The sequence below is a fragment of the Diospyros lotus genome, chromosome 5 (assembly GCF_014633365.1).
Source record: "Diospyros lotus cultivar Yz01 chromosome 5, ASM1463336v1, whole genome shotgun sequence".
Classification (NCBI taxonomy): domain Eukaryota; kingdom Viridiplantae; phylum Streptophyta; class Magnoliopsida; order Ericales; family Ebenaceae; genus Diospyros; species Diospyros lotus.
In genome coordinates, this window is record NC_068342.1 from 38,578,445 (window position 1) to 38,606,207 (window position 27,763).

At 36.3% G+C, this 27,763-nt stretch overlaps 4 protein-coding genes across 5 annotated transcripts; 1 reads left to right on the forward strand and 3 right to left on the reverse strand.

Moving 5' to 3' along the window:
- Positions 1-2,971: 2,971 nt before the first annotated feature.
- On the reverse strand, positions 2,972-3,594 carry LOC127801244 (uncharacterized). Its single transcript, XM_052336180.1, has 2 exons — positions 3,180-3,594; positions 2,972-3,114 (listed from the first exon to the last, which is right to left on the reverse strand). The coding sequence occupies exons 1-2, from the start codon at positions 3,562-3,564 to the stop codon at positions 3,011-3,013; spliced, it is 489 nt and encodes a 162-aa protein (XP_052192140.1). The 5' UTR covers positions 3,565-3,594; the 3' UTR covers positions 2,972-3,010.
- Positions 3,595-8,868: 5,274 nt separating this feature from the next.
- On the forward strand, positions 8,869-10,988 carry LOC127802246 (protein NUCLEAR FUSION DEFECTIVE 4-like). The gene is made up of 2 exons (XM_052337959.1): positions 8,869-9,935; positions 10,568-10,988. Exons 1-2 carry the CDS (start codon positions 8,869-8,871, stop codon positions 10,986-10,988), a joined length of 1,488 nt encoding a protein of 495 aa, XP_052193919.1.
- Positions 10,198-12,445, reverse strand: LOC127802581 (uncharacterized). Its single transcript, XM_052338468.1, has 2 exons — positions 11,359-12,445; positions 10,198-11,259 (listed from the first exon to the last, which is right to left on the reverse strand). Exons 1-2 carry the CDS (start codon positions 11,741-11,743, stop codon positions 11,174-11,176), a joined length of 471 nt encoding a protein of 156 aa, XP_052194428.1. The 5' UTR covers positions 11,744-12,445; the 3' UTR covers positions 10,198-11,173.
- A 147-nt stretch (positions 12,446-12,592) lies between these two features.
- Positions 12,593-27,512, reverse strand: LOC127802580 (protein DJ-1 homolog C). 2 transcript variants are annotated; one of them, XM_052338465.1, is made up of 9 exons: positions 27,069-27,512; positions 26,788-26,988; positions 25,668-25,817; positions 25,394-25,573; positions 23,172-23,249; positions 14,706-14,906; positions 13,608-13,745; positions 13,061-13,524; positions 12,593-12,958 (listed from the first exon to the last, which is right to left on the reverse strand). In XM_052338465.1, the coding sequence occupies exons 1-8, from the start codon at positions 27,309-27,311 to the stop codon at positions 13,312-13,314; spliced, it is 1,404 nt and encodes a 467-aa protein (XP_052194425.1). In that variant the 5' UTR covers positions 27,312-27,512; the 3' UTR covers positions 12,593-12,958; positions 13,061-13,311. The 2 variants fall into 2 exon arrangements, with proteins under 2 accessions (XP_052194425.1, XP_052194427.1); XM_052338467.1 differs by lacking the exon at positions 27,069-27,512 and adding an exon at positions 26,039-26,349 and having other exon boundaries at positions 26,788-26,908.
- Positions 27,513-27,763: the final 251 nt, after the last annotated feature.

Sequence of the window (27,763 nt, forward strand, 5' to 3'; positions counted from 1 at the left end):
TAATTTAGAAATAAAATATTAATGTATAATTCTTAAAATACAAAAAACATAAATTAACTACCCACAATAAAGATTATTAAATAACAAAAATTATAAAAAAATAAAATAAAATTCATCAATAATTAAATCAACTAAATTCTAACATTGTTCATCATATCTCCACAAAATTTATGTGAATAGATTGATCCACAAGAGCATTTTAATCTTATTCTAAATAATTCATCAATATCGTTAAATTCTTAAGATGATTATTTATTTTATCGAGTGTTCTTATTATCTTGCGCTTAAAAAGATAATTTTTTTATTATTGTATAAGATATTTACATTATATTAAAATTTGCGTGTCAATGACTTGTAAATAGAGAATTAATTAGATGATATTATTTTTATTTAATTAACATAAAATTATATATCAAATTTAAAATATAAAAAAATAATATATAAATTTTATTTGCTTAATATAACAAGACGGTACGTATTGTATGTTTATTTTATTTAATGTAAATGCTATTTAGATATTGAAGAATGATATTCGATTTGACATTTTTATATTGATATATTATATTATGTATTTAATTAATGTGAATATATAATATATTAATAAAAAAATATTAAACTAAATTTCAGTTGTAAATATTTAAATAACATTTTTATTTATTTTATTTTACTTTCTCTGCAAGAATAGAATATCATTTGTCGTGGAGAATACGCCAGCCTAGTCCATGTGGATGCTAAGTGGGCCCGACGGCGCAGATGGCTGAGGCCACGTCAAAGAAGTATCTGAGGTAGGGATGATGCAATCTGAAACCTAAGCAAAGTAGGTAGAACACTTTGTGCGTGTTCGATATTTCGATTAACTGAAATAATTAAATTAAATAGATTAAAATTATTTATTTAATTTAATTTAAATTGTAGATTAATTTAATTCAATCTTAATTTTAATATTTTATAAATTATTTATGTATTTAGAAAAAAATATTTTCTTATAAAATTTAATTCTAACAAATGGTCGATGGCCGTTGAAAATTTTAAAATTTTTATTTCTGAAATAATGAAGTTTTTAATTGATATTATTTATAAACTTAAAAAAAATAACTTTCCTTTGCCGGCAGTCTGATTGATAAAGAATTCACCAAATAAAGTATACAATTGAATTTTTTTTGAACAATTTATATAATTTTAAAAATATTTTAAGATTATTTCATAATATTAAAAAAATATCAAAATTCATCCAGGAAAAGGTTAGAACAGAATTTTTTTTCAAAAAATTCCTATATTATATAATATAAAAATATAGAAAACTTTTTTTACTACATATTATAATATATAATATATAAAATAAATATTATATATTATATATTAATTTATAATATATAATTTTGTATACTAAAAATTATATTTACAAAAGATCCCTATATTATTTTTTATTTACATGTTTTCCCGCCTTTTATTTTTTATATTTTTAAAATATTATTTTTTATTTTCATTTAATATTTTATATGTTTCTCATTTTCATTTCTATTTCCAATATTGATCTCACTCCTTAAAAGTCTTTTGCTTCATCATAGCAGGGAGGATCCTTTCCAGTCACGTGAATTAATACAATAACAAACACTCACCATCTATATCATAAATAATAACTACATTAACCCACCAAAATGATAAGCTACCTAATTCATATAATTGAGCACTTTTTATGTATTATTTTTCACAAAATAGGGGCTTTTATTTTATTAAAGGAAAATGCATTACTTAGAGCTAGAATTTAGAAAAAACAAATGACATTTCAAGTTTAATGATATCTTGGTATTTGATTGCAACAAATAACTACATAATTAAAATGGTAGAAATTAAATATTTTTATTTATTTACGTTATATAAAGATAAATTATTTCTTTTACGATTTAGACCATTTGTTTGGATATTTTTTGTGACTTAAAAATATTCTTGACTATCCAAATGACTATATTTTTTTGCATAAACCCTATATAGTTTTACTAAATTTTTCACCAAGACATAGGGTCAACTCAAGCATATGAAGGACCCTAGGCAATGCGCAATCTCTCGATCTTTCTCACGTTGTCACCGACAAATCGGCATCTCCGTATATTGCCGTCTTCTTCGAGCTCTTCTTGCTCTTGGTCTTGGCAATTGGCACCTAGTAGCCATGCCTCCTTTTAGGCAGGGCTAGCAACTGCGACCTCGTCTCTGCATATTTTTTGGGGCTCCTTTTTGGGAGCCGCCAACTAATCAGTTGCTGATAGCCTAGAGTCATTTTAGGTAAGGTTGGGGCCTTTGTAACTTTTTGTTTTGTTGTAACCCCTTTTGGGGCACTAGGCATAGGTCACATCGACCTATGCCTTAAGCTGACCCTATCGAGACGATAATTAGTTATTTGCACTATTGAGCAAATTGATAGGATTCCCTTTTTACATCCCCATGCTCTCTCATGTGGCAAAAAAAAATAGGTGTCATTTCATTCGTCATATTATATTGATTATATTTTATACATAAATACCACATTTTAATATTTAAATTTATATTAGTAAAGTATTTTTTTCAAAAAATTCATTATATATTTGTTTACAAAATAAAAACCACAACATTATTTAAAGTGAAACTCATCTAAATTAAGAAAATATAAGATTACGTATATATGGAATAAAATAAAATAAATTTATTATTAGAAATAAATGTTAATTAGTGGCCTAGTTCGAATTTGTAAATATAATAAAAAAATATTTTTTTTCTATATAAAAATAAAATATTTATATAGTTTCTCCCTGTAGTTAATACTCATTAATTACTATTTAATTCACCGAACAAATCCGCTATCTTTCTCCGGCCGCCGGCGAATCGTAAACTAAACGCCGTCTTTCTCATCGACGGCGAAAACTTTCAGGTTCCCAACCGTAAAGGCACTGCAAATTTATTTACTATTTTGACTTTATATAGCGAAATTGATTTGGATTGAGAATAGGGAGCTCCACGTCGGGCTTGGGTGAGCCATCTAGGGTTTGATCAGTTTGGTGCTCGCAGCTTCTTGTCGCGCTGCAAGTGCAGCCACCTTCGCCCACTGCTTCAGTCTCGCCTTCACCTTCTTCGGATCATCTCCTACAAACAGAATTTTGAATCGAAAACCGAAAACGATACGAGATCCAAGGGGGTCAGATCAATACCTGTGTCGTCGAAGATGGCGCTAAGGCTTGCACTCATCGTGCCCGTATCGGACTCGGAAACCGCCGCTGGCGCCGAGGACGACGCTGTCGGTGGTCGGCTTTGAGTGTAATCGCTGTACTGCTTGGTAACGGCGTGGTAGAGCCGGAGCGCAGGAAAGGAGTCAGCCAGGTGCGGGTCCTTCTCGGCGGTGTCGGGCTCGAACCCGAACCCCAAGTCGAGGCTGGCTTTGAGCTCGTCGACGTCGTCGTCGTTGATACCCTTGATGCCGCGGCGCTGCTTCCGCCTCTGGTTCCTCCTCCGGAGCCGCCAGGCCCTGTCCCGGAGGCAGTTCGGGCAGCAGGAATGGTGGATCGAGTAGGCCGGCGGATGGTTGGGTTCCGCCATGGAGGAGGCGGCGGCGGGGAAGCAGCCGAGTAAAAGATGCGATTTTGGTTTGAGTGTGTGGGCTGGATGTTGTGAGTATTTGAAAAGGCTGGTTCCAGAAGCAGCGGCGGCGGCGGCGGGTGGTGGGGCCGTGGTTTTGGGGCTTTAACTATGAGATGGCAGCCAATAGGAAAGCGCCACGTGAGGAGACAGTGTGGGAAATTGCTATAAAAGTCGTGGTTTTGTGGAAGGATTTCGTCACAAAGGCAAAGCAAAGGTCCTTGACGTTGCCAACTTGCCATGTGGACGGTGCGACGGTACTTTCCGTAGCCGATCGTAGTAAGATTTTTCACCAAAATTGATATTGGGAAAAAAAATAATCTTTATGTTGCATTAATCCTTTTTTAGATAAGTTGTTTATTTAAATTTTTTGTTTATTGTTATTTTTATAAAATTTAAAATATAAACAAAATCCAGGCAAAGACACAACAACGATCAAAATAAACGACTACAAGTTGTACTTATAATAAACTAATTCTAAAAAAAAAAAATTAATACATATATATCGAATTAAGAATCGATGCGAGATCAAACAAAACACCAAATAATGTATAAAAAATTTATAAAATGAGACGTAGTTATTGTAGACACACATAGCTAGGACATGCAAATATAAAAAATGTGTTTTATAATTAATGTTTACTTTTTTTAGGTAATATTAACACCAATAAACTACACATATTTTATCAAAAGCCTACAACGCAATCAAAAAGACTATTCGAAACCGAGCTTGGTGTGTAAATAAGAGATAATATTTTGTAAAATTAAATTGAAGTGAGCAAATGACTGGTTAAATTTTGTACCTTAGGATATATAGTTGTTTTTATAAGGATGAGATGTTGAGAAAATCTTGAATTATAAATTTATCATTAATAATTCTCTAGCCTATTATAGTCTATCATGTGTTTTTTTAGCTAAAACATGTCATCTTTTGTGTCAATTAGGGTGTGACACATAATCCATTAACTTTTTTGTTACTTGGTGACGAAAAGATTCAAGTCTAAAAAATTTTATCTAGAGTTCAAAAATCTTGAATGAGAGATTTGGTTGAGAATCCCCTTTTGTCAATTATATACTCGACTTATATAAATGAAAAAAAGGCTCAACAAATAAACACATCTTACTTCAAAGACTTTGTAATATCTTCCTTCACTTTTTCCTAAGTACTAATTTGATCATTGAAAATTATATATGATATATTATAGGTAAAAGTCTGTTAAAAGATACAAAAAAAAAAAAGAAGATCCTAAAAGCTCAAAAATAACTAAAGGGGTTAAAAATATAAAAATCTCAGATAAACTGAAAAATTGGGAGACCGTTACGGTCTCTCGGAGAACGAACACCAAGAGACCATAAGATCATCTGGAGAGAGAATATATAACTGAAAAAAGTATAAACTATTTTAAGTTATTAGTCTATTATAATATGTCACGTGTCTTATTAGTTAAAACGTGTCGTATATCTTGCTAGTTAAGGTGTGACATGCAACTTATCAACTTTACCTAGAATCCAGAAATCTCAAGTGATAGGTTTGGTCGAGAATTCCATATTGTGTGCTCAACTTATATAAATGAGTAAAACTTTATCAAATAAACACATTTGACTTTAGAAACTTTGTAATATCTATGTTTACTCATTTATAAATACTAACTTGATTATTGACGATCGCATATAGAAGGATCAAACCTTACTTTTACAAGAATTTAAATGTAAATGTTCTCAACAATTTTTTATAACATTATTAATTAACATGTTAAGGGAACAACCATTTTGTGTATGTTTTTCGATTTGTTGTTAAATGTTAATAATCTCTTAAATATTTCATTTAAAGAAATAATAACTTATTATATAAATAAGATTTGAATTAATGACCTCTCATATTTAATATAAAATTAATTATATCACTATATTCAAACTTATCTTTATATAAATATTATATAAAAAATTAAACTTCAACTATCAATAAAATTATTATAAATTTTATGTATTATGCCAATTTGAGAGAATCAAATTTATAAATGGATATACAATGTTTCTATTTTCACTATCGTCTCACCGTAAAGTGGCAAAGTTTACCAGCATAAAGGGTAATTTTGTCATTTTAATCCTTGACCGGAGACTCCATATCAATTGACCTTTAGAAATTATTTGAATATTACTCTGTTGTGAATGCAGTTTATTGTAGTGTATTTTTTACATTTAGAAGATTAAGTGTTCAAATCTTCTCAAAAGCATTCATGCTTTCTCTTTTGGCGTCGGGGAATGCCTTGATCATTTTATACAATGATTTATCAAGAATAAGACCTATGATTCTGTCAAGCTAATGACTGCACGAATCAACTTGTTGTGACCATAACATAATATGGACAGCCCAAGAGACCTTTGGAACCAACTGGCCTCCAATGCTTAGCTCAAACAAAAAAAAAAAAATGAACCATGTGTTCCGACAAAAAAAGAGAGAAAAAGTACTTAAATCATCTCAAATAATTCGTTAATATTTACAAAAATTTTCTTATGTGGGCATCCTGTAAATCGATGATGCTTATTTTACAAAATCACCCTCAGCATGTTATATGCTAACTATATATATATATATATATATATATACTTTAACAAAAAATTTATGTGGCATCCTAAACTTTTAAAACGTCTCATTAAACACTTCTAATTTAAAAAAATAAAATTATTAAACACATTTTAATTTGTATTAAATTAAATTCACTTTTGTACTTTACCAAAAACTTCTCGTAACACTCAAATTTGTTTAAAAAGTGTTTAATAGTTTTATTTATTAATTTAAAAAAATTCAAGATGTCATAAGATTTTTTTTAATAAAGTACGTTTAATTTAATACAAATTAAAAAGATTTTAATAATTTTATTTTTTAAAATAAAATTGTTTAATAGAACATTTTAAAATTTTAAAATATCACAAGACTTTTATTAAAATACAAAAATATATTTATGTTTCACCTATAAGAAAATGAATGCTATGGTGGCAAAGCAAATTAATAATAATAATAATCATAATTAGTAGTAGTAGTAGTAGTAGGTAGTAGGTTGAGAGGTGACAGATGGGATCATTTGACAGTGGAACACCATGCAAGGCAGAGATTGATTAAGGTTGCGTTTTAAGGAAGATTTTCTGGCATTTTTGGCAATTCCTAGGATTCCACAAACCCACCCCCCAAAATATCAACTCTTCCGGCATTTCCCAAAACGACACCTGTCCACTCCCTCTCTAACCCGTCCTTTTCATCGTTCCCAAACCCGACTTTTAATTTTAAGTTTGATATTTTTATATTAATATATTATATAATATATCATTATTAAAATATTATTTTTAAATATATTACTCATAAATAAGACAAATCCATATTTTTTCTTTAGTAATTTTATATTTTTTAGGTATATTTATTTAAATTTTTTATTATTTTGATTATATATTTATATTTAAAATTTTAAATCAATTTAATGCATATACTTTGAATTATTTTATAATAATTTAAATTTTTTATTATTTCAATTACATACATGTACTTATATTTATGAGTCAATTTAATCTATATACTTTAACGTATAATAAAAAGAGAATTAAATCGATTGATTTCACTTTATCTTTATTTATATATATATCAAATTATAAAAATTAAATTGACTTGAAAATATAAATATAAGTATATAATTAAAATAATAAAAAATTTAAATTATCATAAAATTAAAAAATATCAAAATATATAATAGGTTAAATTGATTCAAAAATATCACTCTAAAAATATAATTAAAATAATAAAAAATTAAATAATTACAAAAAAATATAAAAATAAATTTAACCATGTTAAATATTTAAATAACATTTTTGAATACCATATATGTTGCCGTGTCTCACGTGACCATATATATGTGGCTTATGTGGCCACAAATCCAGTTATAGTAGAGGACAGCTTGGCTGCTTCTTTCTCTCACGTGACCAAATACATTAATTGCCACAAATATATGTCCAACTTTTTTTGTTTTTCAACTATAAACCTAACATTTTCTTTTTACAAATTAAGATTTCTACATTTTTTTAAAAATTTGATAAAAGATAGAGACATTTATGATATTTGAAAGAACGATAAATATCTCTTCTTCTTTTACAATTTTGGTTACATTTTTTTCTATTTTATTTTACGTGTTAAAAATTTTAATGAGAAAAATATATGATTATGTTTTTTCTTTCCTTTTCTCCCTTCTTCTCATTTTCTCTCTTTTCCTTCTAGCTAAATTTGGTTACCTATTAAAAACTCTCTCTACCTCTCTATTTTGACAATAATTTAACCATTATCGAACTAAAAAGAAAATTAAGAAACTTTAGATTTTGACTAAGTTTTGGACAAATGATAAGGATAATGGAGTTTGAGAGAATTGTATTTTCATTATATTAATAATTTTAATAACGATATAAACAGTGTGATTAAGAATTATAAAATTACTATCGTTTTTTAAATGTTAAGGGTATTGTTATCTTTTTGATCAACATAAAAGGAGATCGGTGTAATTTATTATTTTTAACGAACTGTTGCCTATGATACATTTTATATTATATTTAAATACAAATATTTTTTTATTGATTAATGGGTTAGAAGTTTGATAACTTCATTTATTTTAACACTAATTAATAAAAAATGTTCCGACTTTTGCAATAGAAAAAAATATTTAAGTTTAAAAATAAAATAGAATTTATATACCTTATCTAAAAATAAGATATATTTATATTATTATAATCTGTGTATATATACAAATCAAATTCCTATATATATTATTGTCTGACGCGGTGAAGATATCAAATCTATATATATTATATATATCTAATGATCTTTATTTGGGTGTCCCAAAACCAAAGGCAAATGCTGATTCCCAAACCCAATCATTGATATTTTTGACAGCTTTCACCCAATCTTTTCCCTGCCAAATCTTTGTAATTCCATTGGATCTTCAAACCATCAGCTGATGATAGCTACTCAAAACAACTTCTATAACATCAACACTTGAAACACTACAGATTGCATTTTCGTGTATATCTTACCCTCTCCCACAATCCAAACAACATAATATTAATGGCCTGTCTCTCTCTCTCTCTCTCTATATATATATATGTGTGTGTGTGTGTGTAAAGCAAAACCTTAAAAACTTACGATTAATAGTAGCAAATCAAAGTTGTATTGATTAAACAAGCAACATTATGAGGAATGTATCTCAACTCTCTTGGCTAAGCATTGGGTGCATGGCTGTTCTGCAAGCCACAAGCGGCACCCACTCCGTCGTCTCGGCATACTCGTTGATTGATCTGGAGCATCGCTTTGGCATCTCTCAAGTGCAACTCAATTATCTGGTTGCGGCTCTGGATGTAGGCCGCCTCTTCGGGTGGGTGTCGTGTCTTGCAGCCGATCACCTCCCCATGTGGACAGTGTTATCCATCGGGTTGACGCTCAATTTGGTTGGCTATGGCCTCCAGTACTTGAATTTGATCCACAACCTCGCCTTCCTCTCTTATTGGGTTGTGTTTTTGCTAAATGTTATAGCTGGAAACGGCGTCTGTTGGATCAACACTTACTGCCAACTAGTTGCCGACCAGAACTTCAGGGAAAATGACCCCAAAACCGTGATTGCATTAACATCATGCTACTCTTCTTTGGGTGGAATGATTTACGCATCTTTAGCCCGAGGATTTATAGGGCATGATGATGATCAGAATTCAACTTCCATTTATCTACTCTTGAGTTGCATTGTTCCGGCAATCGTCGGTTTGGCTGTGGCCATCTTACTCGGCCACCTCCCAAAACCGACCAGATTCGGAGGGCCAACCATCTTCCCTACAGCGTTTGCGATTGCAATAGCAACAGGGGCCTACGCTTGGGTCGAGAGCGTAGCGCCGCCGTTCAAGTACATGTCCTCGAGGCTAAGAACTGTGATCTTAGTCCTGGTGATAGTGGTTCCATTTGCAGCCACTCCGGCTATATACGCAAGCTTCCTCAAATTGAAGAATTGGCGGCGCTCACCGGACTCAGGCTCGGACTCGAATTCGCTCAAAGGAGATCAGCCGACGGGACTGCAGCTGGGGGATCAGATTCAAGACGAGCATGGGGTGAAAGAGCTGTTGATGAATCTCAACTTCTGGGTGTATTTTGTAGTGAGTGGCTGTGGGGTTACGCTTGGAAGTGTGTATACAAAGAGCTTGGGCAGAATATCTGAATCACGTTGCAAACATGAAGTTTCATCATTGCAGGTGTTGTCCTCTCTATCTGGCTACTATGGAAGAGTTGTCTCACCCATTTTCTATTGGAACACAAGGTTTGGAACTTCTATATATTGATACACACACTTCATTTCACTTTTTTCCGTCCTCACAAACGCAGTGTATTATATTACCTTATAGTTCAGTTTTAAGCCTAAATTACCAAGAAAATGTATTCAATTTTCTTCCATGTTAGAGAACATTTTTATTTTTTTATTTTTTTACAACTAAATATTAGACTCTTGACATTTTATATTTCAAAAATCAATACCATTAATTTCTAAAAAATTTAGAAAATATTTTTTTCGACCAAAGATTTTACACAACATAGAAGACGACATGTTAGAAAATATTCTTCACAACCAAAAGACCCTTTAATTTTCTATTCCGGTTTAATTCTAAATACCCATCTAATTCCATTAAGTTTAATTTGCTGCTAATTGATGATGTGGTAAGTCTTGTCTTTCTATAATCTTCACCTGCGAGTATGTCTAGTCTTAATTATATATTAACTCAAAGAGTAAAGGTAAGACTTATCACATCATCAATTTACGACGATACTCAACGAAATCAAATAAGAATCTCCAATTAGAATGAAACATGAAATTAACATCTTTGCTGAGAAACCTCTAGACACGCACAAGAAGGATGAATTAACTTGTAAATCTTCAAATTTGGGTTGCTTCAGGGTGAGGAAATTACTACCAAGGCCAGCGGTGATAGGCTTGCTGATGATCCCCATGTCAGCATCACTCTTCTTGCTGGCAATAAGCCACGACAACACATGCTTGTACATGACTACAGCCGTTCTGGGAGCCACTTCTGGAGCCATAATCGCCTTTTCAGCATCCGCAACGGCCGAGCTGTTCGGCGTCGAGAATGCGGCGGTTAACCACAATATTGTTCTCATCAACATTCCCGTGGCTTCTCTCCTGTTTGGACATTTGGCTGCTCTCAACTATGATCGAGAAAGAGGAACCAATATTCATGGCAAATGCCTAGGGTTTAACTGTCATCGACAGACCTTCATCGTCTGGGGATTTGTTTGCTCTGTGGGAGCAATTCTCAGCTTTGTTCTTCATCTTCGAACACGAAAGGTTCACTCCTAAGTGATTAATGTCGCGTGTGAACATTGTATACAGGGAATCATAAATAATAAAAGCTTCTTTCCCAAAAAATAATTAACAAATTCCCCCACACTAATTCTACTTAAAAAACTGTAGATTTTGTTAATTTAATTATAATTCAATTATAGACAGCAAAATTGATTTGAGAATTGAAAGTATCTAGGGTTTCAGTTCGATGCAGCTTGACGCACTGCACAAGCAACCACCTGCGCCCACTGCCTCAATCTTGTCTTCACCATCTCCGGATTATCACCTTCATGATGAATTCCGTAATCAAAATTTCAATTCAGACAAAAAAAATTGAATCAAAAGGCAATAAATGAAAGTCGATTCGTAGCCGTCAGATTAATACCTGAGTCGTCGAATATGGTGCTAGGGCTGGCACTCGAGAGCGACGCCGTATCTGAGTCGGAAACCGCCATCGACGCCGAGGACGATGACCTCGACAGACTCTGAGCGTACTGCTTGTTAACGGCGTGGTAGAGCCCGAGGGCAGGAAAGGTATCGGAAAGCTTCGGATCGATCCCAACCGAATTGGTCTCGAAACCGAACCCTAACTCGAAGCATGCCTTGAGCTCTTCCAAGTCATCGTCGGTGACGCTCCTGCTGCGGCGGCGCAGCCGTAGCTTCTGGTTGCCCTTGCGCCGCGACCAGGCCTCGTCACGTAGCAAGTCCGGCGACCAGGAGTGCTGCTTGGAGAGCGCCAACGTGCGCAGCAGAGGCTTCTGTTCCTCCATGGCACGCCGGCCGCTCCGCGATTCACGGCGGACGAAGATGAAGAGTTGAAGATGAAAGATGTTAATATATATATATATATATATCGGTGGCGGTGGGCCAGGGGGATAGATCGGCTACGGTGGGGCCGCGGTTTGGTTCTTTAGGGAAAGACAGCTGCCTAATAGGCATTCGCCACGTCAGGATGCCGACAGGGTGGAATTGCGAGAAGGTATCGCCTACAGCCTGGTTTTCCGGGATCGCTTTGGTAACACGGTCTGGATGATGCCAACTCGTACCAAGTTTTCTTTTCTTTTTTTTTTTTTTTGTGTGAAAATAAAACAAAATGAATAGAAGCTTATAATTTAATTCCATTAAATGATTCCTAAAAAATTGTTATAACGACTCGAAGTTTTCATAATTTTCTAGTCACAAAAAAGTCGTAATTTCAATATCTATAGAAGACTCGAAAAAATGTTAGACATCAATGTTTACGGAAAAGACAAGAAAGAATGTTGACATGAAAGGAGACTAGAAAATTGAAGGCATGAATTGCTGAAGTTGATAAGAGAGCTGTGTCCATTCCCACATTCCAGCTCTATCCAGGCTGCTTATTCTTATATGGCTTAGAAAGTCATAGGAATATGATGCTTGAAAGGGTGGGTTGGCAACAGACTGGTGTTTGTTGAGGGTTCTTGCTGAGTAGGCGACTGGGGGGAGATAAGACATGCTTTTTCCATATGGAACTCATGCCATATCTCAGCAACCAACATGGTAGAAAAGCTTCAAAACTTGCTTGGGAGGGAGTCGATGACTTAACTTCCTTTCACATCCAAAAGAACAGCGATAAATACTACGACAACAAAACAAACTGTACAGCAAAAGATCAGATAGCTGAGTCCAAAGATGTGGATTGTTAGAAATTGCACAACCGCTAGTAAGACACGAGGTTCGTGTCAAATGGCTACCAAGCACAAACATATGTTTCGCACATCTATTAATGGGTACTATTACCTAAGTGGTATAAGTAACAATACAGAAAGACGCTCCGAATGTCAAAACTTGTTTACCAGACATCACACGGATGAACTCTGCAGTGCTCTCTTGCCAGGGGGAACGATACACAAAAAGAGGCAACTAGTCCTGCTTCCTTGAAATTAGTGGTATGAGTGTCCGTTTTGTTTGCATGCACGGCTGAGAAAGCAGGAAGGCTTGATGGCACCGGTCCAGAGTAAGATCTGCAGCAAGTAATAGCAATTAAATGATGAGTACATGAAACTTTATTTGACAATGCATCACACTAAATGACCATATTAACTCATGCCCCAAGTTTGTTATACCTGGAGAAGTTCCGAGATGCCTGAAATTGTCGATTGCCAATGAGAAAGAGGACAATTGAACCCTCATTCACAAGCATTGAATGAATTCTCTCTATAAGTGAATTTGCCGGCGAACTAAGTGGAACTTCGTATTTACTTATAAAAACTATGTGAGAAATGTCACTGTTTCCAGTGGCTGATGGAGTTGGAGGAGAAAATGCTCCATTTTCTAGGCTGCTGCCAATTATTATCAGATACTTGGGATCATCTTCTTAGCTCCTGGGGTACTCAAAGACTAGACCTTCTGCTACACTCCTTGCCCTTGCATGACCAAAAAGTTTGCTCACAATAGCCAATGCAAAATCCATTGCCGTGGTAAGCCCCTTGCTTGTGATCAGTTTGCCATCAATAACTACTCTAGCACCATCCACTGTTTCATTACTGAGCTTGCTTATGATAGAAGGATGAGCCGTGGCTCTCTTTCCCTGTTTTGCCAGGGTACACGTAAGTTTAAAGTGTGTAGTACGGTAAATAAAGAGGGGAGATATGTTGTTCCAACTCAACTAACCTTCAGTAAACCTTGTTTATGGAGGACAGCAGGTGAAGCACAAATTGCCCCATATATTCTCCCAGCTGATTCTTGTTCTTTAAGCAGCTTCCTTAGAACCTTTGATTTCTGCATCCGCTCAGCCCCCACAATTCCTCCCTAAAAATTAACAATTAGCAAAAAGATGAACACTAGAACCAAACACATTCTTTCTGTGGCACATATATTTGTCAGACGTTAAAATATGTGTGTAGACAGTTCAAGGTAAGACCCAATAAGATAAAAAACACGAATAGACATAGAAGTCATCAACTTGAATGTAACAATTGAGTATAATTTATTTAAATACACAATTAATTATGTAACTAAAAGAGACCATTTAACCCAGTAACAGCAGCAATGTAATAAGCAAGCAACTGGACAAACTCAAGAGAAAATGTTTGATGAACTCATTATGAGACCTTGTATCAGAACACACAATTTTACGAAACACTGCAAAGATCTTTTCGCTAGTTTCAAAAATCTGTCTCATGCGAAAAGAAGAGCTTGTTCAATTATAGAAAACATTTTCTAATTTTTCTATTGAATGGTTGAATCTCCAATTACAATATAGAAAACTCAATTTTCTAATTTTTCAACCCTATACCATGAATGGAAAACATAAAAAAATATGCTTACTAAATTTTCTAAAAAAGAATAAATGCTATTGCTTTTTGAAACATAAAATATTAGAGTGTGTTTAGTTGTAAAATTGGAGTTGAAAATTGGAAAATGATTTCCACAACTGAACGGGCTCAAAGATTTCTTGAAGATGGTGTTTCCAAAGTTTGCAACATTTTCAGAGAAGAAAAATGGTTAAATAAAGGATAAAACAAACACGGGAAACATAAGTAAACAAGCCCTAAGATTCTAGAGTATTATCTTCTTTTCTTTTCTGTAAATAAGTATTATCTTGATTTCAGCCTATGCAAACTTTGCCCTTATTTCGAACAAGTCAAAAGGCAGTGTCCAAATACAAAATCCAGTCTCTCCAAGAATGAATCAAGTACAGGTTATATAAGAGAATACAATCTGAACTTTAAAAAGAAAAGAACGATAAAGCATTTTCTTTTTCCTCACCGGTAGGATGATCAAGTCATATATTGATTCAGCAGCACTACCAATTAACATGTCTGCAACAATTTTCGTGCCTTGAGATGCCAAAATATGCAGAGACTTTTCAACTGAAGCAATCACAACATCTGCCTTTGCTCGACGTAGAATATCAACAATGGTTACCACTTCAATTTCTTCAGATCCATTTGCAACTGGGATCAGCACCTGTTACATTTGGTGGATAAAGATGGTCTAGGGTTACCATATTAAGCCAAATGCTAAAATCAACAGTGCTGAGCAAATCTATCATTAAAAAAGGTTAAAAGATCTTAGAAAGCTCGAAAGAGGAAGAAAAAATATGGAACAAATAAAAATTTTGGGCATGATAAACATGCATTTGATATATAAAAGACCACCTGATATATTGCAGCACAGTTCCCACATCTCAAACTGTAATACATCTTATTATCAAGGAAACTCTCCCAAATCATGACTAATGAGATTCTTTAATAATGTTTGAATATATACGTGTTTTAGGACAGGTGAAATTTGAATATTCTTAACATTTTAAAAATATTCCTTCAACTAAGAGAGAACTTAGAGAAGTTTCTTCAGACAGCTATAAGACCACCATTCTTGTATGGCTGAGAATGGTGGACAGTTAAGTACCACGATGTGCAAGATATAAGAATAATTGAGATGCGCATCAGTAAGTTGTGGGTTCAACTTATTGCCATGCACAGTAAAACAAAGTCTCCACTGTGATTTACCTCATCTACCAAAATCAAGGGTACGAGCAGCGGGGGACCGCGCAAGTGCGGTAATCCCAAGAATAATTGAGATGAGAATATTGCACTTAGATGTGCAACAAGAAAATAAAATAAAAAATAAGGTAATATGAAATAGGTTTGGAGTAATGCCCATTGAAGATATGATGTAAGAAACGTGATTAAAATAGCTTAGATATGCAAAAAGAAGACCAATAAGTGCACCTATGAGACAAGTGGATGAAATGAAAAAAGTTTTTAGCAAAAGAGGGATGGGAAGACTAAAGAAAATTTGATGGAAAACTTTTAACATGACAGACTATAATGGCCTTCCAGAGGATATAGCCATGGATAGAGATGACTCCACTGTCAAGTACCTAGGCTAACCTTTATTTTACAAGTTAAATTCGTATTTTGGAGGGAATTCTCTTGCTGGAGGAATGTTCCAACAATGCAAGTTGATAGACAAGTGGGACTGATTCTAGAAGGGACTTGGCAACCATTTTCGCGCCAATCCCAAGCTGAGGCAGTATAAAAAGACTGACCTAGCTCATTGTTACATACGATTGATAATTGAATCAAAATATTTCCCTCCTAATTCTCTCTCTCTCTCTCTCTCTCTCTCTCTCTCTCTCTCTCATTTCTCCCCCTCAATTCTCTATTCCTACCCTTTTTCCTTCTACATTCCCACGAATTCTCTCTCAATTGGAGAGAATTTCCTCTGTTAGATTTCGGATTTGACATTTTGGTATCAGAGCAAGGTCCTAGCCAGTGTACTCGAAGGATTAGACGATGGCTAATGGTACGAAGATGAGGCAGATGGGGATGCAACTCCAACAAGTATCTGCATCAGTGGTGGAAATTCAAAGCCGTGTGGATACGATAAAAGAGAAGATTGGATCGGAATTTGGAGGCGGTTGCGGAGAGGTTTCGTGGAGACATGCATGAATAGATCAAGGAGGAAATGAAGGAAATGCGGGATGCGGGATCAGGGCAATCTGTTGCGTGATCAATTGCAACAGTTTATGCTTATGTTTTCCGGATAACATCAGGTAAGAACTTTGCCAGATTTTCCCCCTAAGGAGGGGTTGGAGCCAATTCTACCAAGAATTGGTACCACTAACCGAAATGCCAGATCATCGGAGTTGGAAGGGGATCCAACCATGGTTGGAGAAAAAGTGTTGGAGAAAAGGCAGGAGCTGCCAACTCTCTCAAAACACTCGGGATTCCCAATGCCTAAGCTAGAATTGCCTATATTCGAGGGAACTAAGCCTTGATGGTGCATCAAGCGGTGTGAGAAATTATTTTGAATCCACCAAGTGGTGGATAATCAAAGGGTGGCCTTAGCTTCGGCCTACCTCAATAATGCAGGGGATGTATGGTTCCAGGGTGGTCCAAAGTAAAGAGAACTATAATTGGGAGGATTTCACCAAGGGGATGTGTGAAAGGTTCAAGGAGAGAGGAATGATGGATGTAGTAGCAGAATTCAATCACCTAAGGCAGGAGGGAATGGTGATAGAGTATCAGATGAAGTTTGAAGAGCTTAAGTCCTTAATGTTGAGCAGAAATCCTTACATGACCGAAGAATACTTCAGGTCTAGTTTTGTAGGAGGATTGAATGATGAATTGAGATCCGCAGTGAAGGTGCTTAAACCAAGGACAATGCAAGAGGCAACCAAGGGGGCCTCTTTGCAAGAGATGACATTTGAAGCCCTATTGAAAAAGCAAAGGGGGTAGAACAGAGGAGGACTGCCAGAAGTAATGCCGTATGGGGGAAGGTCTATTGGAAAGGAACCTTTGAGAATCGGAGCAAGGGTCAAGTATCAAGCATTGCCTCCAAGACCCCAAAATTTACAGTATAGAGACAAGTTGATGGAACATAGGAGGCTAACAGGGTTGTGTTTCAAGTGTGGGGACAAATATGCCCCAGGACACCAGTGTAGGAAACAATTGTTGTTACTAGAAAGAGAAGGAAAAGAGGAAGACCTGGCACTGATAGATGATATGGGAGAAGAGAATAATGGGGTAATTTCACTGCATGCCATTAAAGAGATGGCAAGTAGCAAAATAATTAAGGTTGGAGGCAGTGCACAAGAAGGCACTCTAATGGTGTTGATCGATAGTGGGAGTACTCACAATTTTATTGATGAGAGTACGGCCAAGAAGATGAAATATCCACTGGCCAACACACAACCACTTTCAATTGTGGCTAATGGGAATGTTGAATTGGGAGCACTGGTATTCTCAATCTTTGCCAATTCACAACCACACACACATAGTTTTTTTAACCCCAATAACAGAAACAAAAAACCAGAGTATAAACAGAATTCAAAAGATAATGAAAAATATGCAAACCACAGAAGTAGACAACCGATTTATCTTGGTTCAAACTGCCAATAGCGATCATACATCCAGCCTCAGTCTCGAGAGCAATCCACTATGAAATCTTAATGAAATCAGTACAAGAACCCTTTTCTCACACGAGTACAATGCTATATGAGATTATAAAGAATTTTCCCTACAAGCCTTTCCTCTCACTTTACAATAATTCACTCGTATAGCATAACATGAATGATGATCATGACTGCCACCCCATGCCTCTTATTTATAAACAAATAGGACGAGTATTACAAGGTTTAAAACTTAGACTACACAAAGTCTAATATAGCCCTCATACATACAACATAAGTTAGACTCTCTCTAACTTAGTTAATTTCAGCCGCTTGATTCACCTGAGAAATCCTCTGATTTCTTCTAAATCTTCTAGGCTATACTCGATGCAAAACACAACAGGAACAAGGTGATAAGCAAGTCAACTTGCTTAGGATTTTGTTGGGAGATGCAGGGTGAAGTATTTGAATCAGACCTAAGATTATTCAAGTTGGGGGGTGCCACATAGTTCTTGGAGTAGATTGGATGAAAGGGGTGGGTCCCATTAGTTTTGACTTTAACAAAATGGAAGCGACCCTAGAAAATGAGGGGAAAAGGGTGATTCTCCAGGGGAATATGGAGATGGGGACTTGCAAAATGATGAAAGAGAAGAAGTTGCACCAGCTGTTTTGAAGGAAAATGTCCCAAGTGGCACAATTATTTTCAGTTGAGGCCAAGGAAGAATGGGAGAACAAGGAGGGAATAGAAGGGGATGACTCCAAAATTGGCCACAAACAGCTTAAAGCTACATGGCAGGTATCTGACTTAGCCTTACTTGATTTATTACTAGTTGAATATCAAGACCTATTTGTAGAACCTAAATCTATATCACCCGAGAGACCTTAGACCATTCTATACCCCTTTGACCAAACATTGAACCTATTATTATTAGATCATATAGATATCCTCCTAAATTGAAAACAAAGTTTGAGAGAATGGTTAATGACATGCTCTCTCAATAAATTATCAAGCCAAGACGTAGCCTTTTTGCCTTTCATGTCCTTTTAGTCAAAAAGAAAGATAGGACATGGCTTTTTTTTGCCGATTACAGACAATTAAATGCCATTACCATCAAAGATAAATTCCCAATACCTATCATTGAAGGCCTACTCGATGAGCTCAAACATGTCTCATCTTTTTCTAAACTAGACCTATGATCAGGCTACCACCAAATACGAATGAACCCACCTGACATCCCCAAAACCGTTTTCAGGACACACCAAGGCCACTATGAATTTACAGTTATGCCTTTTGGCCTTACTAATACCCCTACTACATTTCAAGCACTCATAAACAAAATCTTTAAACCCTATCTCATAAAATTTATCCTGGGTTCCTTTAATGATATCTTAATATATAGCTCTTCCTTTGAACAACACCTAGAGCACTTGAGGACTATTTTTAAGGTCTTGCCATTCAACCGGTTTTATCTCAAAAGGTCTAAGTGTGCCTTTGCACAGACTCAAATTGAATATTTGGGGGCATGTTATATCTAAAGAAGGTGTGGGAACTGACTCTAAGAAGATTAAGGTCATCACAGCTTGGCTTAAGCCCACTAACATCAAAGCATTGAGAGGGTTTTTGGGACTTACAGGGTACTATAGGGAGTTTGTGAATATTTATGGGTTGATCAGTAAACCAAAAACTGACCAACTAAAGAATGAGGGATTTAAATGGGATTAAAGAGCTGATGAGGCATTCAAGAGACTCAAGAGGGCCATGAGTGAAGTACCAATGCTTGGATTGTCGAATTTCAACAAGCCTTTTACACTAGAAATGGATGCTAGTGGAGTGGACATAGGAGCAATCCTATCTCGGGAGGGTAGACCTTTAGCCTTCCTTAACCAGGCTTTGAGCCCTAGACACCAAGGGCTCAGTATTTATGACATTGAACTCCTAGCAATGCCAATGGCGGTGGAGAAATGGAGGCACTACTTAGAGGGGGAAAGGTTCATCATTAAAACGGATCATGAAAGTCTCAAATTTCTATTACAACAGAAATTAAATTCTCATTTGTAGAAGAAAGGGATGGCAAAATTGATGGGGTTGGACTATGTGATACAGTTTAGGAGAGAGAAGGAGAATGTGGCTGCAAATGCCTTATCCCGCTGCCAGGAAGGGAGTGAGTTCACTACTATTACTACAATGGTACCTGATTGGTTCCAAGAGGTCACTAAGAGTTATTAGCAAGGGACATGAGCCAAAGAATTACTGGAGCAACTAAGTGTTAATGGGAGTTGTAGACCAAGCTACACTCTGACAAATGGAGTGATTAGATATAAGGGCAGATTGGAGATTGGGGATAATGTGGCACTAAAGAATCAGATCCTACAGACACTCCATAATTCCCCACTAGGAGGTCACTCGGGGATTCAAAACACATACATGCAAGTTAGACAAGTTTTTTATTGGCCACAACTTAAGAAGTTTCAATGGAATACATTATGAACTATAACGTATGCAAAAGATGCATGCACGAGACAATGGCCCAACAGGTCTTACTACATCCCTTGACCATTCCAGAGGATGCTTGGACTAATGTAACAATGGATTTCATTGAAGGGTTGCTAAGATCTGGTAAGGATTACATCCTAGTGGTGGTTGATAGGTGTACCAAATTTAGCCACTTCCTTGGCTTATCCCATCCTTTCATAGCTTAGGATGTTGCTAGGGTTTACCTGGATAATGTGGTGAAAATGCATGGGGTACCTCAGTCCATTGTTTCAGATAGGGACAAGGTCTTTACCAGCTTGTTTTGGAAGGAGTTACTAAGGTCCCTAGGCACTAAACTACACATGTCCACTGCCTATGATCCAGAAACAGATAGCAGTTTGAAAGAGTGAATCAATGCCTTGAATCATACCTAAGGTGTTTGTGTTTTCTACAGCCAAAGGAATGGCACAAATAGTTATTAGTGACCCAATGGTGGTGTAACTCAAGCCATAAACATAACCCCCTTTGAGGCCTTATATGGTTACAAGCTATCACTATTACCAACAGTGGGGGAATCAACTACAGTGGCAGCAGTGGGGGCTTATATGCACAAGAGACAGGAGATCCTAAAGTTGTTAAAGACTAAACTAGCTAAGGCGCAAAATAGAATGAAGCAAATGGCTGATAGGAGGAGGAGTGAAAGAGAATTTTCAGCAGGTGAAGAGGTATATTTGAAGCTAAGCCACCAACACCTCAAAGCCCTTTCCACACAGCCAATGTCTAAATTGAGCCCTAAATTTTATGGACTGTACCCAATACTTGCAAAGGTAGGGCCAGTGGCCTACCGCCTTCAGCTACTGAAGGGATCCCAAATGCACCCAGTTTTCCACGTTTCCTTGCATAAAAAAGGAGTGGGATCTCAGGTGGTCAGCTTATCCCTTCCCCTTAGCATCAGGGAGGAAGCCCAGCCAACAGTTCCTATGGTTATTGTTGATAGAAGGATCATCTATAGGTAGGGGGCACCGATCACCCAAAGGCAGGTCAAATGGTCATCGCTCCATTCTGACAACACCTAGGAGCATCTGCCATAGTTACTGAGGCAGTTTCCTAACTCAGCAAGCTTACTGCATATTTCTTGCGGACAAGAAATGCTAGGAGGAGGGGGAAAGTTGTCACGTACGTAGGCTAACCTTTATTTTATAAGTTAAATTCGTATTTTGGAGGGAATTCGCTTGATGGAGGAATGTTCCAGCAATGCAAGTTGACAGACAAGTGGGACTGATTCTAAAAGGGATTTGGCAACCATTTTAGCGCCAATCCCAAGCTGAGGCAGTATAAAAAGATTGACCCAGCTCATTGTTACATACAATTGATAATTGAATCAAAATATTTCTCCCCCTCTTCTCTATTCCTACCCTCTTTCCTTCTACATTCCAGCAAATTCTCTCTCAATTGGAGAGAATTTCCCTTGTCAGATTTTGGATCTGACATCCACCTAGTGGGATTAAGATTTGTAGTGGTTGTTCTTATAACATTTTTATTTGATGAGCATGCAAAGGGTGGAATTCCTGGTCTGTAAATACATCCAGGAAAAAAATGCCAACCCTGAATTTCCTGACATAATAATAATAATATGAAGAAACACTAATAAAGGGGAATGGTGCCTGCCATCTTACCACGTGTGTGAACTGCCATCTTACTAATGGGGGATACAAGCAAATATACCACCCGAATTTCACAGTACCAAGGTGCACGAATACCTAAGCACGTCAAATAGGAAAATTAAAAAAAAATACTTTTAAAAGATTCGTGTTATTAATCATGGAGGCACTAAGGCCCAAATGGTCAGCAAGGGGGAGCTTTGGCAAAATGATCTTATGAAGGAATGTCAAGATCAGGATGAATTTCTTTAATAAAGAAAATGCATTTGAGAGTTGAATATGTTTTTAGGGAACATGGTATCTAATCTTACAAGTGTTCATTAAACCAATATTAATTGATGGTATTAATGGAGGAGGATGACAGAAAGGAGAAAATAAACATCATTAGAGCTTTGAAAATCAACTAAATGACATAGCACACAAGTATTAATGTCAGTTGATAAGGCTGGCTCCCTCCCCCCCCCCCCCCCAAAAAAAAAAAAAAGAATAAAAAATGTTGAAGTTTGCCTCGAGTTTTGTCCTAGAAGATAGCAAAACCGGAAGGAGTATAAAAGAGTAGTTTTGGCCGAAGAAATTAGGCAGCTAGGGGTTAAGTGTAATTAGTACATTTTGTTGGGGTTAATATGTAATTTCCCCAAGTTAGTTAGTTGCCTAAGTGTGTCTGCCTTCTCTATAAATAAGAGGGCAAGGCAGCAGTCTAATAACTCCTCTCTCTTGTCAAGTTCTCTGTTTCTATTGTGAGTATTCTTTGTTCTAGAGAAAGTGAGGCATGTGTATTGTGTTCTTGAATTTTCTTGGAGTGAACAAGGGTTGTACTTGAGCGATAGGATTGAGAGAGAGCTTGAGTTTTGTTTGGAAATAAAGACTGCTTCAAGGGTGTTTGAAGGCTGGATGTAGGATTGCCAAAGGCATTTCGAACCAGGATAACTTCTGTCTCCGTTTGGTTTGTTGTTTATCTTTCTGTATTTCTTGTTTACATTCTGATTTTGTCTGATTTATGAGAGGGTTTTCTCGCCTAAGATTGTAATCTAAGAGTCCTAAGGTTAACAAAAAAAATTGGAATCATAGTGCTTCAGTGCATATCATCCAAAATAATCTAGGAAGAAACACTCAAGTACTAAGTCACATAAAGCAGAAAAACAAATATGTAGATTAAAACACAAAACATAATCTGCTAACCGGACAAAGGAACTACTTACCCGAGGTGTATGGTTAACAGTCCAATCAACTCCATTGAACTCTTCCTTTCTGGGATTCTCATTAGCAGTATCCATTAGCTAAGGAGAAGAAACAAGTGTTAACTTAAAATCACACCACAGACTATGCAGGTAGAAACTAAGGTATACAAGAAAACAGCAAATGCTTTTACCATTAAACACAGAACTAATTTTGCTTCATCAGTTTCAAACAAGTATACCCTACTTGTGTATTACTACAATAGCATCAATATGCCCATTTTCTTTTCCTTCTTCCTTTTATTTCAGTTAATTTTTTATTCCTATCTACCAGCTAAGAATAATCTGTCTAAAAAAGCCAGGGGATATTTGAAACACTCTTAGATGTTGATGTTAGGATCAAAATGTAGCATAAAATTAAAGAATAGCCTGAGTATGAGACCTGTGAGGGACAGGAGGTCCTAGCTTGGTTGATGCCAAGGGGGGTGAATGTTTGTAATAAGTTCCTCCTAAGGAAATGTTGATATTTTGAGCATGTATATTAAATGACATGTTTTATGTTGCACTGAAGCGTGTGAGCATGGTTATGGCTGGCATATCTCTATGTGCATTAAATGCTTGTGAAAACCTCTTTTTGAGCTTCACCACACTCACCTTGCACATTAAAATGTGTTCAAGACAAGAAGAAGGAACTTCCAAAGTGAAGGCTTCCGTGATGGGATAGATATTTCTTCTTATTGCTTTCTTTTGTACATTTTGGTTAAGTCATGATAGAGATATACTTTGGAAGAAAAATGTTGTATAATTTTGATGTTATTAGCATGCCCAGAACTTTTGGAAGAAAAACATGTATGCTTGAGAGTTTCATCATGGCTCAATGTGCACGTATTTTGAAGATTGATTGCATTAATTTTTATTTTGGAAGATTACACAACTTATGCCTTTATAATTGTGTATTTAGAATGCATGATGATGATGTTTTGAAAGATACCCTAATGAGGTAAAATTCATGCAAAATTAACGTAAAGAATAATGATATGGCAATTTGGTAAACGTAGTCAAGTATCAAGTGCATAGAACACTTGGAATTGTAAAAAAAGCAGCAAAACTGTCCCAAAAGCTGACTGGGAAGTCAACTGAGCTTTGGTTTCAGAGGAACATTTCTGGTAAAGCCAATTGTCCAACCACCTATCGGATTTCAGAATGTAAAAATGATCCACTGATTATGTCCAGAAGGCAAAAATAAATTACTGAGAGAAGCATCAGGCAACTGACTGATCACCTGGGGAAAAGCAGAATGTTCAGGTGAGCGACTAATGAAGGAACAGCAACCGCATGATTGACTTAAGGTTGAGAGTTGATCATTAAGTCACCTGGCCAAGAACAAAACCCAAACAAGATCGATTCTAGAGTTGACAGTTGACTGCTGATGTCAGCTGAGGTGCGCAGAATCCCATAATAAGTGTAAAAAAAGGTGAAAATTAAGTGCTTAATAATTGGGAAGCATAAGTAAAGGTTACACTCCAAGAGTTCAAGGTTTATCATGATTGAATTTGGGAATAAAGATTACTTTGTGGAAATGGATGAAACTGTGAAGACACGAGTGACACTGGGCAATGAGAATCAGGTGCAAGTGTGTGGGTTGGGCACTGTTGTTGTTGTCGCCAAATCTGATAAAAATAATTAAAAAAAAAAAACTTATTCACAAGGTTATGTATGTTCCTGGGTGGGCTCAAAATCTGCTCAGTTTGGCTCAGTTGTTGAAGAAAGGAGAAATAAAGCTGGAATACTGCAATACTGATTTTCAACCTACAGACATGTTTACAAAGGCTTTATCAAAGGAAAAACTCAAGAAGTTTCAAAGTGAGATTGGAGACTCACCCATCTTTGAATTATAGGGTGATTGTAAGAGTTAATTTAAATATTGACTTAGTCAAGGAATAGTTGTCCCACTACTTGGTTTATATTTATTTGATTGGAGAATTGTGAAGATGAAATGTTAACTCTTGGCAAGTTATAAGTGATTAAGAGCAGTGATTATTAAGGTAAATAAATGGTGGGAAAAATCACTTAGAACCCAAAGGACATGACCGGGAAGCAGGGCATCACAAGCTCTCTAGGAAATGGCCGACTTAGAAATTTCCAGTAAATTATTAGGAAACTAACTACCTAACTGTACAAGCAAAATACGGCTACAGTACGCAAGCTGAATAAGAAGAAACAAATGGAAATTTAGCATGTCTTACCAGAAAATCTCCAACCTCCTTGGCAACAGACTCACCAAAAAGCTGCTCCACTAGTGTTATAGCAAATTCAAATGAAGTACCAGGGCCACGGCTTGTTGTTAGCTCCTCTGAAACTTGAATGGTCGACTTAACTGCCCAGAAGGTTGGAAGCTTGTCCATAAATGCAGGGTGACAAGTTGTCTTGCAAGAAAAACTAGATTCCAGTTAGCCAACTCAGTGGATATAAATGTAGAAAGCACAATAAAATTCAAAAGCCCAGACCAACAGCAGATACCTGCTTTCTCTTGAGAAGACCCCATGGAAGAAGTGTGACTGCTGGAGCAGCACAGATAGCACTGTACAACCTTTTCTCCTCAGCTTGCTTGCTGGTAATTTTACGGAGAATCTCACAATCTCTCAAACGGACAGAACCTGGCATTCCACCCTTCAATGAACACAAACAAAAATAAATAAATAAAAATAACACAGTTATCATGGATTCACCAGAAGGTACACTGACAACTACCACAAAATTTAAAGTATGTGTATCATTTGCCACTGGAATAGCTTGTAGCAAATATCAGGAAAATACAAGTAGCCCCCCATGAGGGGAACCAAGCAAGTGATGAATTGTAGGAAAGCAATAAAACTTTGTGCTATTTTTACCACTGGAAAAGAGATGCCAGTTTCTATCTACAAATGGATGGCATCATATGAAGCTTATTGTCAAGAGGTCTTCTCTCTAGTAGTCCAGTAACATTTGTAACCCTGCTAGATTCATATCAGCATATTCACCATGTATTAACTAAGAAAGTAAAGAACCAAATCTAGAAGCTGATTTCTGATTTTGGAAACCCATATTAAAATGGCTTGAAATTTTCATTTAGCTCCTATTTTCCACCAAAGTTAAAAACTACCATCTAAGCCTCTGAACTCTGATTCTTGTCCATCATTTGCTTTAGAATTCAGCAATCAGCCTGCAAATTGAACATGACAACAGGATAATTATCCCTTGCAAACTCAGCATACCCTGTGGGTTTTATGATGATCTCAAAGCCTGGAAATGCTGATTATGTGCTACTTTTGTGCCAAATCAGGTTCACGATTAGCCACAATGAACTATGCTGTCTCATAATTCATAAACCACCAGAAATTATTGGGCTACTAATACCCGCCAGAAATCAACCTTGATAATTGGAATATCAGGATATGATCATAAATTAATAAACTAAACACAAAACATGTATTGATTTCTATTCAAGGAAGAAGGGTTTTGAATATTGTCTTGTTTTATCTTAAATCATAATGATTTAAGTGAATTACAAGAGTTTCCCATGAAATCAGCTATGATAAGCAGCCATTGCCAGGCAACACAGAAAGATATCGATAAGTGTCGGGAAAACGGTAAACCTTACCGGCAAAGCAACAAGATCAAATATTTCATCAGAACATGCGGATATTGATGTGTCGGCAACCAGCCTCGTACCACCAGAAGCTTCGATTTCCTGCTGCGGCTCGACCGACGCCACTGTCACATCCGCACCGGCTCGGCGCAGAACACCAACCAATATCACGGCCTCCATTTCTTCCGTCCCAAACCCAATTGGAACAAGAACCTGTACCCACAAAAAAACAATAGAATCAAATCCCAAACCCCTTATTTTCTAAGAAAACCGATAGAGAACCATTGAAATACCTTCTTGGGAGGCAGGGAATTGGGCGCTATTGTTGTTGTTGTTAGCGGCAGTGTTGGAGCTGGAGACGGAGTCTTGGTGGGTTTCGAAGAGCGATTGGACGTGGGTGCCTTCGGCTTCCGGGTGGACATGGAAGCCAACGGCGAGAAGTGGAGAGTGGGAAGAGAGACAACTAGCGGAGGTACTGGCAGTGCAGAAGTCTGCGCCAGAGACAGTGGTGGGAGAAACGACGATAAAGACGCCATTGTTCAATTCAGTGCAAAAATATGCGTATGTTGTTGAACTCTCAGGGTTGTGTAGTTTCGCAGAGTTGAATTGGGTGAAGAATGGTCGGCGATAAGCTACACTGCAGAGACGACAGACGAGTAGGGCATTTTGGGGAAGATGATAGAGTAATGGCGGCGGCGGGAATATATGATCTTGTTGGTGCCTCGACCTTACTCGGGTCCAGCTCGCTCAACCCGGGTATTAGTCTTGTATAGTTAAAAAAACTATACATGGCTCAATTCCCGGCATTCGTTCCCACACTTGAGCGTCTCGTCATTTATGTTTTTAATTTCAGCAAATAAAGTTCATCGTAGATTAAGATAATTGAATTTATGAGTTATTGGTGCGAATCCAATAAATCTCAACTTTATTTTGCTAATATTGTGACATAAGCAACATGACCTCGGAGGGTGTTTTAATTCATGAGAAT